The following is a 16,312-nucleotide window of genomic DNA, read 5'->3' as shown; positions in this document are numbered from 1 at the left end:
TGCAATTTATGATACTTTTAGAGTTATTCTAATCTTCCAATTTTCTAAATTTCTACTGCTATCAGCATCTAGCTATAATACTTTCTTATACTAGTTTTATTCCCTATGTTATAGCTAGCTGTTTCTATAGGGGTCCCTTGTTTTCTAAAAAACCACAAAGCAGGGTGCCAGCGCTCGCAGCTGTCCCTCTCTTGTCAGCAACTCAGTTCACAGCCGATCCGCAGATGAACTGCCGCTTTCGCACCAGTAGTGCCTCGGTCTCTCAGCTGGCTTGCATGCGCGGCCTCCGGTCTAGGCTTTAGTAGTCGTCCTCGGGCCGCCGCCATTTTAGGACGCGCCTCTGCCAGCAACCTCAGGCTGGAAATCCTCCCAAACTCCCGCTCCACGTCCGATGTGCCCAAGGATAGGCGCCAGGGCAGGTCAGCACCCCTCCGGCCGTGCTCTGTGTCGCCGGGCAGGCCAGAAAGCTACAATATTTCAGGATTTCTGCGGGGATCCGTGTGGAGCTCGGCGCTCATGCAACCTGCTCCATCGGCTGCCAAGCCATGCCCCGTGCCTGGCCTGTGTTATTGAATTATTTGTGTCACATTCTCCTCGTGCCGGCATGTGTTATTGTATTGTTTGCGTCAGATTCTCCTAGTGCCTGGCTTGTGTTATTGCATTGTTTGCATCAGATTCTCCTCGTGCCTGTCCTGTGTTATTGCATTGTTTGCATCATATTCTCCTCGTATCTGGCCTGTGTTATTGCATTGTTAGCATCAGATTCTCATAGTGCCTGGCCTATGTTATTGCATTGTTTGCCTCAGATTCTCCTATTGCCTGGCTTGTGTTATTGCATTGTTTGCATCAGATTCTCCTAGTGCCTGGACTGTGTTATTGCATTGTTTGCCTCAGATTCTCTTTGTGCCTGGCCTGTGTTACTGCATTGTTTGCATCAGATTCTCTTTGTGCCTGGCCTGTGTTATTGCATTGTTTGCGTCAGGTTTCCTAGTCCCTGGCCTTTGTTATTGCATTGTTTGCATCACGTTTTCCTAGTGCCTGGCCTGTTTTATTGCATTGTTTGCGTCACGTTTTTCTAGTACCTGGTCTGTGTTATTGCATTGTATGCAAAGCTCTTGCTATGTTATTATTCTTATAGCTGCAGCTTTTCTAACAAACATGGCACCTTTTATCCCAATCAAGTGCATCTAACGGCAAGGATACTGCACTCTTCCTGCAGGAGCAATCTATTTCCTATTTATGTAGCAACAGACAGCACAGCATGTCTGCCAGAGATGTTGTAAGCGTCAGAAACAGTACATAGGTCAGTAGGTATGATGCAAAACAAACTGTTGAGTAAGAGTTTAAACGAAGAATCTGCTGTGATAGACGGCAAAACATCCATGTCGAAACATCAACAGTAGGACAATGGTACATGGAATGATATTGGTAGATTACACTACTGTGCAGAGCGTGTCACTTATTGTTCTTTTCTTCCACTCTCATGAGATGGTTTTACAAGGAAACTCTGAGCTCACTGACTGTGGAGCTTCCAGGAATCTCAGAGACGGGCCGTTCCAAATAGGGTAGCTGAGAAGGTTGAAAGATCTGAGTCTTGATCCTGGCAGATGGACGGGTGATCCCTGAGGGGGTGCAGTTGGTCTGTGTGTTGCCACGGCTGTCCAGGGGGTGTAAGAAAATGTCAGCAATTCATGGCGGGCCCTTTTTTGGGTGAGAACCACCCAGCTTCATGCAATATGGACTTGAGGGTTTAGGTCTGCGCAGGATGAGTTACATTTTGATAGCAAAATAGAGGACCTTGTCCAAAGCGGATAGATGTTACCAATGATTAACATCGTCAGTTACAACAGATAGAGAAAGCAGTGGCGGCTCCCCCATTGGGGCGAGTTGCATTGCCTCACTGCTTTCTGGCAGTGCGAGAAGGCAGAAACAAAAATGGTAAAAACTACCATTTATGTTTCTGCCTTCTTGCACTGCGTGAAAGCAGAAGTGCCTCTGTTTCTGGTTGGGGCGGGCGGGTGTCATGCTTGAGGGTGGGGGGAGTGGCTTACCTACTGTTGTGGGTACTGACTATTTGGTCGGCCCCAGGGTCGAACAAAGTAGTCATGCGCACTCCTGCTGGGGGGATCTCCGCTGCGCCTAACCAATCACAAACCGTTGTGATTGGATTAGGGCAGCAGGAAGAGGGAGCTTGCCTAAAAGGGCGCCAGGACTCCAGAGCAAGCAGGAGCTAAGGCGGCGGAGTGTGACGCGGTCCCGGAGAACGCATGTACGTTTTTTATTTTATATAGGTAATATACTGATAGATTACCTCCCCCCACGTGTACTCACCCGCTTTGCCGGCCGCAACTGTTTACATCACACCATGGGATTCGATTAAACGTTCCCACCATAAATGCTTCTTCTTCCTAAAATTATGGAACCCTATCATTGAAAACAATTGGGCTATATATCAACAGCAGGGGTCTTCTTTGATTGTCAGTGCATGGTTGCCCTGTTTGCATGAATTTGCGTATTAATATGCCACGGTTCTTACGTATAGTGTCAACTGATCACCATCGTTTCTCAAGCTGACAAAACCAATAGCGTTCTCTGTTAACAAGCAAGATGCTATCGCGGTTTTCCAGTGTACCTTATCCTTCGATGTCCGACTCATTTTGAGGAGAGCTTGTGCAGTGGCGTAACGAAAGTTGGAGGGACAAGGTTCACAGGGGAGCCCCTGCTCCCGATTTAATCTGGAGCTCTATGGCTTCAGTGCAGTGCTGAGGGGGCCCCCCTACTGCGGGGCTTGTGTTGTTGCTATCTATTCAGGAACTTTCTTTTAATAACCGCATAGCTACGTAACAGTTGAGCTGAAAAAGACACCGGAATAAAATGATGGCGTTTTCCCAAGTGGTGTATTGGTTAATAAAGATAGTCTGTGAGTCTCAAACACGATGCACATAAAGCCGCCCACCCAGGGTAGACCATACGGTTGTATCAATGTCTAGTGCAGTTATCGTCATCAACAACGTTCTTTACTAAGCTCTCAACTGTGGATAACCGTTAGCATCCTAAATCTTGCAGTCTCTGCATTGTAAAACTAAGCAAAACAAATCAAACTAGAATACGATATACATAGCATGTGCATATTTACTGATCTGTTGTGTCCTGCAAACACTATTTCATTCTGATGACAGGCTTTTCAGGAGTCATAGGAGGGATGAGTGCTGAAGTGCTTGGCCTTGCCTGCAAGAACTCTCTGCCTGTTTTCTGCTTCCCGCCGAGCTGCTTGTGTTCCTGCTTGGAAATCGGCATCTCTCCTGATACACCATATTATTTGCCGTTTTATAGATGCTGCCGTGTTTTATGTTGATAATATCTTAATAGCCTCCCCTGCTTGGAAATAAGATCTAAATGACCCGTCCTCCAGTCCACCCTGCCGGAGACGTATCTGTGCACCACGGATTGTCTTCCCTGCAGTGTCGTCGACCAGATGCCAGACAAACAGGAGGATTCTCACACTCTCACTGCCTGTTATGTGTGGCTCAGTCCTTAATCTTTATGAATGTGAACTTTGTTATTCTTTTCCTGCTAACACGCTGTGTTGCTAGACTCTCACTCACAGAAGCTGCAGAGGCACCAGAAGTCCTCTGCAGGGCTTCCCGAAGAGGAACACATAACCATGGGGTCGGGCCACTTTTATCTTGGCTGTTTCCTGGTGTAATAGCAGCAGGGAATGTTAGTCATGAATACGAGTGTTTTTCACTCCCCATCTCGTGCAAAGTGCCAGTGGGTGTGTCAGTTCAAGACTGGCTACCTCATTACTCTTGTCATTCGCCCTTCTTTCAACAGACATGTATCGGAGCTGGCTATGTGCTTAAGGATCACACCGCAGGCAGCGTACGTACATAAGAATCATAAGTGTTTGTTTTATTAAACATCATTTTCATCTGCTATTGTGTTGTACAAACTGTGAAGAGTTAATTTTTTTAAATCGGGCCTGCATTGTGACAGGTGTTACCAAACCAGAAACGACTTTTGTCTGTAATTGTTTAAGCAGTTCTTAGTTCATTAATTATTAACTTCTTTCGAGTGGTAGATGTATTCAACTTTGGTCTGTGAAATTTAAAACGTGTCTTTGTAATTGCCCCACAATGACGTCGGGAATAACACCAATTCATCAGAAAAACTTTTCATCATTGACTAGGATTTTGTTTTCTCACACCGAGGCTCATCTAAAAGCTGAGTGAATGGGAACTGGCAGGCCTCGTTTTTTTTTATCATGTTTTTAAAATATCTTCTTCTGTTCGATACGGCTCTGTCTTTGAATTTGCCCCCATGCTTGTCTATGCACGCTGGAAGCCATTGAGCATGGACTCTACGGGTATCACTTGTTGTGATGTAGTATGTGGGATCTGTCTCTGTGTAGCGTGTGGTAGTAGCGGAAGGCCTTATCTTAATTTAGGGTAGGTGTGGTCTGTCCGTGTTTTGGTGCAGTGCGTCAGTAGGAATGATGAATATGAGGCAGGAGTCCGAATAGTGGGATTACAGTCTCAAATTTGCTTGAAAATGAACAGTTTGCACCCCTGTAGGTGGCTCAGTCTCGCTCGCTCGCCACAGTGAAGTACAATTGTTTTATGCCTCACCACTTTCAAATGTCACCAGCTGCCACTGAGAGAAAGCCCAGGTACCCCTAGTTTTGATAAGCTTCCTGCACGGGATGTTCAGATTCAGTGGTTGAATTAAACCTTGGAACAGTACTTGTAGTGTTGACTTCTGGAGTCTTGTAGTATGTGCTGGATGCGGTAGGACGTCTCAATGCTCTACAGAGCTCATAAATCCAGACTCTCATTCATCTCAGAGCTCGAGCTCTGTGGCATGACCAGTAGAACTTCAATAAAGAAGATGACCTAGAACAGTTCTACCTCTCCCAACCTTTGAACTGATCATTGAGGAAAGAAGCCCTTGTCTAGAAAGCAGATCTACACAAGGCGCAGCTGACAGAAGACCCTGCCTGGGAGAAAGATCTACACAAGAGGCAGCTGACAGAAGCCCCTGCCTGGGAGGAAGATCTGCACAGGGCACAGATGATTGAAGTCCTGCCTGGAAGGATGATCTGCACAACGCACACCTGATTGAAGTCCACCCTGGAAGGAAGATCTGCACAAGGCTCAGCTGACAGAAGTCCTGCCTGGAAGGATGATCTGCACAAGGTGCAGTTGACAGCAGCCCTGCCTGGACGGAAGATTCACACAAGGTGCAGCTGACACAAGCCCCTGCCTGGAAGGAAGATCTGCACAGTGCGCAGCTGACAGAAGCCCTTGCATTGAAGGAAGATATGCACAAGGCGCAGCTGACAGACGTCCTGCCTGGAAGGAAGATCTGCACAGAGCACAGCTGACAGAAGTCCTGCCCGATGGAAGATCCGCACAAGGCGCAGCTGAGAGACGTCCTACCTGGAAGGAAGATCTGCACTCGGCGCAGCTGACAGAATTCCTGCCTGGAAGGAAGATCTGCACAAAAGCAGCTGACATAAGTCCTGCCTGAAAAGAAGATCTGCACAAGGCGCAGCTGACAGAAGTCCCTGCCTAGAAAGGAAGATCTGCACAAGGTGCAGCTGACAAAGGTCCTGCCTAGTAAGGAAGATATGCACAAGTCGTGGCTGACAGACGTTTTGCCTAAAAAGGAAGATCTGCTCAAGGCACAGCTGACAGAAGTCCTGCCTGGATGTAGGATCTGCACAAGACGCAGCTGACAGAAGTCCCTGCCTGAAAGGAAGATCTGCACAAGGCGCAGCTGACAGAAGTCCCTGCCTAGAAAGGAAGATCTGTACAAGGTGCAGCTGACAGACGTTTTGCCTAGAAAGGAAGATCTGTACAAGGCACAGCTGACAGAAGTCCAGGATGGAAGGAAGATCTGCACAAGGCGCAGCTGACAGAAGTCCCTGCCTGAAAGGAAGATCTGCACAAGGCGCAGCTGACAGAAGTCCCTGCCTAGAAAGGAAGATCTGTACAAGGCACAGCTGGCGGAGGGCCTGCCTGGAAGAAAGATCTGCACAAGGCGCTGTTGACAGAAGTTCTGCCTGGCGGTGACCTCAAAGCAGTGAGAGACCCACAAACCACAAGACCCTTCAAGCCCAGCTAGTCACACTGGACACAATGTACATCAAAGGCCTGGTTTAGATTTCAGCGGATGGTTTATTCCATCACAAATGTGATGGGTATCCTGCCCGCCCCACTAAATATGCATTACATCCTGTGGGAATTAAAATTAGGCAGACCGGATATCTGTCACGTTTTGATTCGGCCTTGGTGTAGTTCGCAGAGTTTTACTCTTGCGGAACCCCAAGAAACTCCACACTCTACAGGACTTCCGCAAGTGGCAGAGTTTGTTAAATTGCGCTGCTCTCACTGATCTTTAGTGCCAGGAGTTCGTCCCGCATTGTAAAATCAGCATGAACGGTACTACGCGTCACGCCAGAGGGCGCTGCTGCTTTCTGCCGTTCGAATTGACATTCTAATTGAGTGGCAGCTTCATCAACGAGAATGGCATATTTCTACACTCAAGTGGTCGCGACCTCCCTAAATTAGAAATCTCACCGTGAGGAGGTCTTGCGCATTATATATTCTCACAAGCGCTCGCCACCTTACCGTTGGCGAACCGCTTATGAAAAAAAACTCAGTTCTGCATCATTTTGTGAGTTTTTTGGAACTCCGGACCTGTCGGCAAAACTTCGCAAGCTCCCCTGGCAGATCGGAATTCTTCACCCACCCCTAGTTTTGAGGCAATAATCTGTTGTACAATCTCCTAACTAGGCCCTTTGTCTGCAATAAGTGTTGTAGAAGAAGTGAGATCCATGGCCTTGTGAGTATGAGGCAGTTATCTGACTTCTGATGAACCCCACAGAGTGAGTGTGCAGACAGAGGGCAGTAGGGGGGCCAAAGGACATGAAATTAGGTAAACTTGAATATGAGAAATATGGAAAGGTAGAAATGCCGCATCACCTGTGGATAACTGACACCTCCTCCCGCTCTTCCAAATGCTCATCCGGTCACAAATGGCATCCTGGGCCCCAAAAGGACAACGTTATGCCAGATGCCATGTAATGTTGGAAATGGGGGGAAACAGAGTAATAGGCACACATCTGCTGCGGGGATATGTCAGGTAAATTATTGGTTGTGATGGATTCTCTATAAGTAGTAAATGACTGATATCATTGAATATTAAATTATATGAATCAATATTTGTTTACCTTATCTGCGCTTATAATGTAAAGGACGGGCCTTACAGTGAACCCCTCGCTCTGTTTTACACAAAAGCTCTGGAAGGAGGTGCATCTTACAGAACTTTATCCACCTTAGGAAGAACTAAAGACTTGCTTTTTAAAGTTAACTTTCAGGGCCAGAACCGGGTGCTGTAAGCTGCACTAGTTTCAGGACGATGGACAGATGTTATGGTGAAAGGAAACCCCCCTCAACCCACAATAAAGTTCCAATCTTCCAGGTTAGAATAAACCAGAAATGCTTGAACCAAGGGAGCTGTTGAAAGTGTCAAAGGTGACTTATGAACAGTGAGGTAAAGAAAGGAGTTGGTATTTGAGATGATCTTAAGTGAATAGGGAAGAACGAGAAGAAGTGTGTGAATGGAGTTACTTTTGTTGTATACTTCGTGAACAGTTACAGGAAATTTTGCAGCCCCGCCTCATCCATCTCTTTTTCTAAACTCTATTGTTGTTTAAATGAAATCTTCACCATATGCCTCTATCTTAAGCTATACCTCAAGCACATGGGTGCTCCGTGAGTGCCCTTACTCTGTAAATGTATTAAGATGTCACCTGATCAACCGAACTTTTAGTTAAATATCTGTGTATGATGAAATATTCCTTGCTAAGTTTCAAAAGCGATAAAGAAGAAGGTGTAGATTTACTAAGAATTTCCGCTGTATTTGCGGCACAAAAGTGGCACAAAATGGCGTAAAATCTTTTTTTCCTAATTTACTTTCCAGCGCTAAACTTGTTTAGCGCTGGAAATAACGTTAAAGTAATGTGACACTGCGCATCGCATTGTTTCGCATTACTTTGTGCCATGGGTGCCTGCCAAGAGTGGTGCAAGGGCGCTCCCGTGCAACCTGAAAACTAGGTGCAAGGAAGGAGAAATGCTTTAATTTCTCCTTCCTTTTCTGACTTTGCATGTGTGCTGCACTGTGCAACACGTATACAATATGGTAAAAGCTTTCCCTCGTGTCTAGGTATAGTAATTTGTACAGGAAGGGTGTCCTTCCTGTACAAAATCTATGCTGGACTCACACACACAGCCTAGCGCTCTGGTGCTAAGGTGTGTGCATGGCGCAGGGCCGCTGAAATCAGTGCTGGCGCAAGGGAAAGGGAAGGAGAGAGCCATATCTTTGAAAATATGGTGCTCTCCTGTTCTCTCTTTGTTGCGCAGTGCAGCCCCGCAGGGGGAGGGCTGCGCTGCATTGTGTGAAGATTTGGTAAATCTCCCCCGAATGTCTTTTACAACCAGTTAAACGTTGTGAATTCTCATTCCAATATGTTTCAATTTACTAATTTTCAATATCTTTATATCCAACAGAAAACAAGCCTTGAATGTATGAAATGACCATCAATAACAAAGCTAATGCTGTACATCTTCAATAATAGCAGAAATATTGAGCTACAGTATTCAGGAAAACATCAGCGCAGTCGGCGACGGAGGAACCTGCACACAAACTGACAGATCCCGGATGAAGCATCAAGGGCAGTTCAGTGATTGCAAGAGGCTGAGCTGTGCACCTCCACGCCACAAGATGAAGAAATGACCTTGGGAAAATTAAGGCAACAACAATAACAAACCACATCCTGTATAAACAAGTGTCCAACACCAGATTTGATAATGGGATCGGTATAGTGTGATTACCGCTGTGCTCGTTTTTCTAAAATGACGACAAGCCATCATTCAATGCTCTAGGTGAATTTTAAACTCTTTCTGGCCAAACCACAGCAACCAGAGAAAAGCACAACAGAGCGGAGCCAGACAATTGACAGGTAAATGAAAGAGAAGTTCTTCTATCTGAAATACAACAGACTGTCTCTATTTGCACCAGCCAGAAGGAAGATACATCTTTACCCGCAAGCATGCATAGCCATAATCCAATCTAAAGGCACAATCGCCTACATAGACTCCTTCTACATATTAGGAGTGTGGCAAATATTTGGTGGCTATAGCAGAAATCAAACGTGCAAAATACTGCACACATATAAAGTGTGTGAGAAAAAACACAAGTGCTTTATCTGCCATGTTGGCCAATCAGGAAATGCAGTCATGGGATGTAGGCACATATATACCCGACCCACAGACACTAACCAAGAAAGAAGAATCGCACACATGCAGCAAGAGCTTTAGTTTGTCATCATTACTCAAGCTTCATCAGCACATGTACACAGGAGAAAAACCATTCAAGTGCAGTGAATGTGTAAAGAGCTTTAGTCACTTATCAAGCCTTCAAAGTCATCAGCGAACACACACAGGGGAAAAGCTATATCATTGCATTGAATGTGCAAAGTGCTTTAGTCACTTATCAAACCTCCAAAAACATAAGCGAATACACACAGGGGAAAAACCATTCAAGTGCAGTGAATGTGAAAAGTGCTTTAATCGGTTATCAAGCCTTCAAAGACATCAGCGAACACACACAGGGGAAAATCCATTCAAGTGCAGTGAATGTGTACAGAGCTTTAGTCAGTTATCACACCTAAAAAGTCATCAGCGAACACACACAGGAGAAAAACCATTCAAGTGCAGTGAATGTGAAAAGAGCTTTAGTGAGTTATCAAACCTAAGAAGTCATCAGCGAACACACACGGGGGAAAAACCATTCAAGTGCAGTGAATGTGCAAAGAGCTTTAGTCAGTTATCAAACCTTCAAAAACATCAGCGAACACACACAGGAGAAAAACCATTCAAATGCAATGAATGTGTAATGAGCTTTAGTTGGATATCAGACCTAAAAAGTCATCAGCAAACTCACACAGGAGAAAAAACATTCAAGTGCAGTGAATGTGCAAAGTGCTTTAGTCACTTATCAACCCTCCAAAAGCATCAACGAACACACACAGGGGAAAAACCATTCAAGTGCAGTGAATGTGCAAAGTGCTTTAGTCAGTTATCACACCTTCAAAGACATCAGCGAACACACACAGGGGAAAAACCATTCAAGTGCAGTGAATGTGCAAAGTGCTTTAGTCAGTTATTACACCTTCAAAGTCATATTCGAACACACACGGGGGAAAACCCATTCAAGTGCAGTGAATGTGCAAAGTGCTTTAGACAGTTATCACAGCTTCATAGTCATCAGCGAACACACACAGGGGAAAAGCCATTCAAATGCAGTGAATGTGTGAAGAGCTTTAGTCGTTTAGAAAACCTACAAAGACATCAGCGAACACACAGTTATTGTGAGAGGAATGAATTACAGAAAAAGATCAAATTTAATTTATGTGGGATATTGAAATACCAGATGATAGAACACCCGACTAGCAGTAAAGAAGAAAACCAGATAACAGTATTTGCAGAATTATAAAAGTGTTTGTTTCCAGTGATTGTTCACTTCCGTACACATTGCAAAGTGACATGATGCACCAGGATACACAGTGGGAGGCACGCACACTGTGGACTAAAAGAAAAGAAACTTTGCTGATTTTTATTTGGTGAAGAGGAGATACAAAAAAACCATTCAATCGCGCCTGATCACACTACCTGTAAAAGCAACACTGAACAATACTGGGACTAACAATGGTACTTCCAGCTAACTTGTCAGATTAGTGATAACACCCATAAACCCAACACACCCAGAGTGGACATGTGGTCAGGGCTCTGGAGATTGGAAACTTCATTGGTAAAATGTATGTATTACTATTAACAAATGCCACTGCAGTATGTGTAATGAACTAAAGCAAAGCACAGGTGTTCAAGAAATAACCTGTTTTGAGATATAAAAGAGCATATACCTTGTTTTTAAGTAATGGTTGTTGCATCTTTTACACTCTGTTATCGGTTGATGGATCAGCTCATGCCTCGGGCCTTATAACTAAGTGTGACCCATGGCTCCTCTCCGACATGGCTCTCCCTATTCATTTTGTGACTTGCCAAACTCTACTTTTTACCAGAATTGAGCCATTGTAAGCAGTCGACTCTGTTTGAAGAATGTGGTGAAATAGCGAAATCCCACATCAAAAGTATATATGTGCTGGGCAATCAGTTGCAGTCCCAGCAACTCGTCTTCCACACCTGATTGTCCCTTGTCCTCCAATGTTCTAAAGGATTTGTCGTATGAATGCCAGAAGTGGCAGTGACATTCATGAAGCTAACGCTAACAGGAGTGTGTGGGAGATAGAGAGGGTGAGAGATAAAGAGAGCGAGAGAGACAAAGAAAGGGGCGAGAAATAGAGAGAAATGGAAAGGGGGGGAACTGCACGTTATTTGTACTCACCTAAAAATAGAAGAAGCAGCCAAATACATGTCAATGTGTGACATCACCAGAGAAATGGACTGAACACCTGTGAATTTATATGTTTATTTTTAATACCTATAGACCCATGTCATGCCAATAAACAGCGCACAAGTAAGGAAAATAGTGAAGGAGCCCATTATCATATGCAAATCACAGTGACGTCACATGTAGTTACATCACAAGAAGTGATGTCAGGCCCTTATACTAATTTTCACGTGAAAGGTTGACGGCCTGTTTTAAAAACACAAAACAAGAAACATAAAATAATGTAAAAATAAGTTTTTGGTTTCAGTTTTTATACATCATGTATTTTTCCCACTATTAGTTTGTAACTAAACTCGGAAATGATTGAAAGTGTAAATATTTTTAAACAGAAATGTGAAACTTGGAAATTACATTTTTAAACAGTTTTCAGAGTATAAATAAAATGTGCTTTTAATTTGCGTTTGTTTCCTGATGTTATTCTTTATCCAGCCCCTAAGCCCCAAAGTGTTTCACATTTACAGTGTATTAAGCAAAAGAAGGGCTAATTTTGTCAAGTTCTCTGTTCCTCTCTTGCGCCACTCACACAAACACTCAGAGGCCTGTGTCTGCAGAGCTGGGGCACAAAGTAACAATTATCAGTCGCAGGCTAAGGAGCTAGATGGAACTGAGTCAGGTTTCTAGATAATAGTGGGGGGACCCCTTCAAACTGTGGCTACCCCCGACTTGTGCCGTGCTGATAAAGCAATAGTGAATTTGACTAATTTATTGAAATGAGAGAAAGAGAAGAGTGCGAGGTGCAGGATATAATAAAGAAAATGAAAAAAGAGACACAAGACTTTACCCTTTTCTGTGTACAAGCTGTGCTGTGCGTTGTGAACAGGTTGTCACCCCCTTTGTATGTAAATGAGCTTCTGTGACCCAACACCCCAGGCTCCCATCTCTTCTAGCGCGGATGATAATGTGAGCACTGTAAGGTAATCATAAACTAGGGCTATATTGAGAAATAATCGGCTTCCAGGTCTCACAGCTGTGGATATGTAGTTCTTTTATTAGTTTTTTTTAATTTACTTTAATTTGCAGCAATTCTCAAGGTTACTTTTTCTCAGTATATCGCTTTATATCGCTCTTTGCGCTTCATCAGTTAAACGTGAGGTTTGATGTAGGATTTGTTGTCAGTGTCCCTAGACCATGTCCCAATCCCTTTCTCCTCAATTTGTCAGCATGTGTTTTGTCCACACACTGGTCTAGGATGGGCCTTCTCGAGGTTGAAAGCGCGGTAATAGGAATAATAAATCAGACATATTTGAAATTGTATGTAAACAAATGCGTGCCTTTCAGTTATCAGGCACCACCAGACACATCTACACATGTAATTGAGCACCAGACTAAAGTGACTCCTCCCTATATGTAAGGGGGGAGAAGGTGTGACGTCCTGTGTCATGATATTCTGGAATGTGGGGATGATTGCTAGGCCGTGAGCTGGAATAGAGACATTTGTCCGTTGGTCTTAGCTTGTTGATGGATGGGGTCTCTGCATCTGTGATACTTAAATAAACCTTTCTTGACCCCCACCGTATGATCTACTCTGATTTCTGGAGGGACACACTTCCACAGATGACCATGTTAAATCTAGCTTCGCACAACCCACTGAGCATTCCTGCAGGTGTGGTACTTGATAGCAAAGGTTTATTGTCAGCGTTATTTACAGCAGATAATAAAACAATCACAATTCTTGTTGATTTAAAACGACTTAAGCACGTTTCATACAAATACTACACTTTGCGCATAATCCATGATCTGACGTAAAATGCTAGTGCAAATGGATGATGTACATCACTTTTAAAACCAATCAATTAGATAGAGCGGTCATTAGATCTTACAAAGCGTACCAGCTAACAAGCACGTACATAGGTGCAGATACCGGCGTCACCGTCTGCTTGTTGCCTACTCAGAGCAAGTAAACCCCTAGCAAGCCTGACAGCTGTCTTATAAACATCAGAAATAAAAGAAGAGCACTAGCCTGCTGCGCAGACATTACCTAGTGTGTTAAACAAGCATTGGCATTGCCAATAGGTCTCGCTTGTGGGACCTTATAAGTATTTAGTTTTGCAGCACAATATCCTTGTTGCATAATCGGATATTGTGCTGCAAAACTAAATACTTATAAGGTCCCACAAGCGAGACCTATTGGCAATGCCAATGCTTGTTGGATGCGCTAACATTATTGAGGTTCACAGTGCGGGAAGTGTATGCAAAAGTGAAAGGGCCGCTCTGCCAAGTTGCTTATTTTGGTGTTTAAAAAAGTGTTTTCTGGATGTTTAGTAGCATCGTATCAAAGTGTAGAAAACACGGCGAAAACCTGGTAGCAATTGAAGTACAGTGAAATGAGCTTGCACTGATGTAGGAAGTTAATGATTTCTTTTTAATTTTTTTAAAGTTAGGATTTTCTTGTGACGTCCGGTGCCAGCAAGGGGTTAGGTGGCTGTCTAGGTTGTGCAACATGGTTTTTGGATGCGCTAACATTATTGAGGTTCACAGTGCGGGAAGTGTATGCAAAAGTGAAAGGGCCGCTCTGCCAAGTTGCTTATTTTGGTGTTTAAAAAAGTGTTTTCTCAATGTTTAGTAGCATCGTATCAAAGTGTAGAAAACACGGCCTGGGGGAAGCTGGCTGGGGAGGGGGAGGAGAAATCCAATTAGGGGAGGAGAAGCCGAGAAGCCGCAGAGCGCACGCTGGGCGAAGCCCTTTGATGTGCTCTGCGGCAAATGCAAGTAGGAGGGAGGGAGGCTGATGCGCGTTCATGTTTGAACACGTGGTTCACATGAACTTCATGAAAACGCCAGCAAAAAGCTGGTGGTTTCATGATGTTTTCGCCGCTTGAATTCTCACTCCGCTCGATGCGCATGCGCGCATCGATAGGTCGCGAGACCTAAAAAACAAGGATTGTCCAAATAGTTTGTTTTGCTGCCAATAGACGGCCAACACCTAAGCGAGCATTTTAAAAAGTGCAGGTACAAGTAGAAATGTGCAACAATATCTCTCGATGCTCTGTCCAGTCGATAAGGTTCTCCAGTGCCTTTCATGTTTGAGTCGATCTACGCCCCAGTTTATGAGGGCAAATATGTCAAAGGACGAGCACAGCCCCCAGAGATAAACGGAAAATGTCAAAACCATCACTACAGTTGGTTCATGGTTTGAACCCACTTCCTTCGCTGCTGTCTATGGCAGGTCTGCATATACGAAGCAACTGCCTGGCAAATCTCCATACGATCAGTTCTATAACATAAGAAAAGTACTGCACTGCAGCATCTCAGATTACATGTTAGAAAAAGTGGACGTAGGTAGTACCTTCGGATTTTACGCGACATATCACACAGCAGCATAAAATGCATAAATGACTCAGGGCCCCCTTATGTACTGGGACATGTGTGAGCTCCGCCTCCAGGGGCTTTACCCATGATTTAGTTAAGGTCCGCACCTGAAGAGTTCCTAATCTGAACATGAGATATAAAGCCATTTTCACAGCAGGGAACAGCAAGTCCATGAACTGCTCCAGGCGCGGTTCACATTTTACTTTCTGGGAATTAGTCGGAAGGATGCCTTTCCTTGCTTCTTGCGTGCTCCACATGAATGCACAATATTTATTTTTAACCAATTCTAGTGTTGCCTTATTCATCAGTTCCAGATGATTCTATTGCACTACTCAAATAGTGTATATTAGAATGTTCTCAGCGAGCTTGAGCCGGCGTAAATTATTGTAATCCTGCATCGTCGCAGTTCCTGCAGGACCATTCTATATGATGCAAAGGATAGATTTGACCACACTCGCATCCATTATCTTACGGGATGAGATCCTCCTGTGAACCCCAGCTCAGCTGTTAATACTGTCATTGGGGTTCCAGGACCCAGGATTAGTACATGTCACAAGAAGATGTTTCCCAGTTTAAGAAGAGCCTGAACTTTCGTAAAATCCCACAGTTCGCACCATAAGAGTAGGCCACCCGTGCATTTGTCTTGAATGTGTCAGTGCTAGTGTTGGACCTGGCTCCTTGGCGTGAGTCTCCCTTCCACTTTTTGCTGATGTGCCTCAGATGTTTTGCTGGTGTTAGCTGCTCAGGGCACTGCGCCACGGCCAATCCATGCCGCAGTGCAAGTGCTCCCAATGTAGAGTGTACTTATGATTGATTTCCATGATTGGCTCATTTGATTTACTAAATGTGAAAACAAGGGCCCCCTGACAATTAGAGTCTTCTAGGACAGGGAAAAACAATATGTGGGTATCTTCCTAGACAATTTACAATGCGATAGACAATAAACATGTACGGGAAAATATTTTTATTTTAGTTATTGAGATAAATACTTTACAAAAAAAAACATTTAACATGTTTTTGTTAGTTTGAAATGTTCTACTATCTGTACTACACATTCTTTTATTGTCTATCGCATTGTAAATTGCCTAGGAAGATACCCACATATCAATTGATTTACTGTCAGTCCCCAGTAAAGTGCACCAGGAGTGCCAGGGCTTGTAAATACAAATACTGCTAGTGGGCCTGCAGCGCTGGTTGCGCCACGCACAGAAGCAGCCTTTTAAAATGTGTCTAAGGTCTGCCGTTGCAGAACCTGCGTGCAGTCGGGTACTGTCATGCTGGCTGGGCAAGTGCACACACTTGCCAGCATCTAACCCTTCCCTTTACTTCATGTCAGTCACCCCTATGGTAGGCCCTCGGGCAGGGTGCATTGTAAGCATAAGGTAGGACAAGCCCTGATGTGTGCGGCATGTCCTAATAGTGAATTACAGCCATTTTCGTTCTTCACTATTGTAAGGCTACCTGCTCT

At 44.3% G+C, this 16,312-nt stretch overlaps 2 protein-coding genes across 2 annotated transcripts in view; one reads left to right on the top strand and one right to left on the bottom strand.

The window, feature by feature from the left end:
• The window catches only part of LOC144805669 (uncharacterized), a 385,551-nt gene that overhangs the window by 254,432 nt on the left and 114,807 nt on the right, over positions 1 to 16,312 (bottom strand). The gene's annotated exons all lie outside the window — the stretch shown is intronic.
• LOC144805684 (uncharacterized) lies at positions 8,578 to 11,933 on the top strand. Its single transcript, XM_078672192.1, has one exon. It carries the CDS (start codon positions 9,277 to 9,279, stop codon positions 10,558 to 10,560), a length of 1,284 nt encoding a protein of 427 aa, XP_078528318.1. The 5' UTR covers positions 8,578 to 9,276; the 3' UTR covers positions 10,561 to 11,933.

Source organism: Lissotriton helveticus, assembly GCF_964261635.1.
Source record: "Lissotriton helveticus chromosome 1_1 unlocalized genomic scaffold, aLisHel1.1 SUPER_1_unloc_18, whole genome shotgun sequence".
Lineage (NCBI taxonomy): Eukaryota > Metazoa > Chordata > Amphibia > Caudata > Salamandridae > Lissotriton > Lissotriton helveticus.
This window is presented reverse-complemented; position numbering and strand designations above follow the sequence as displayed.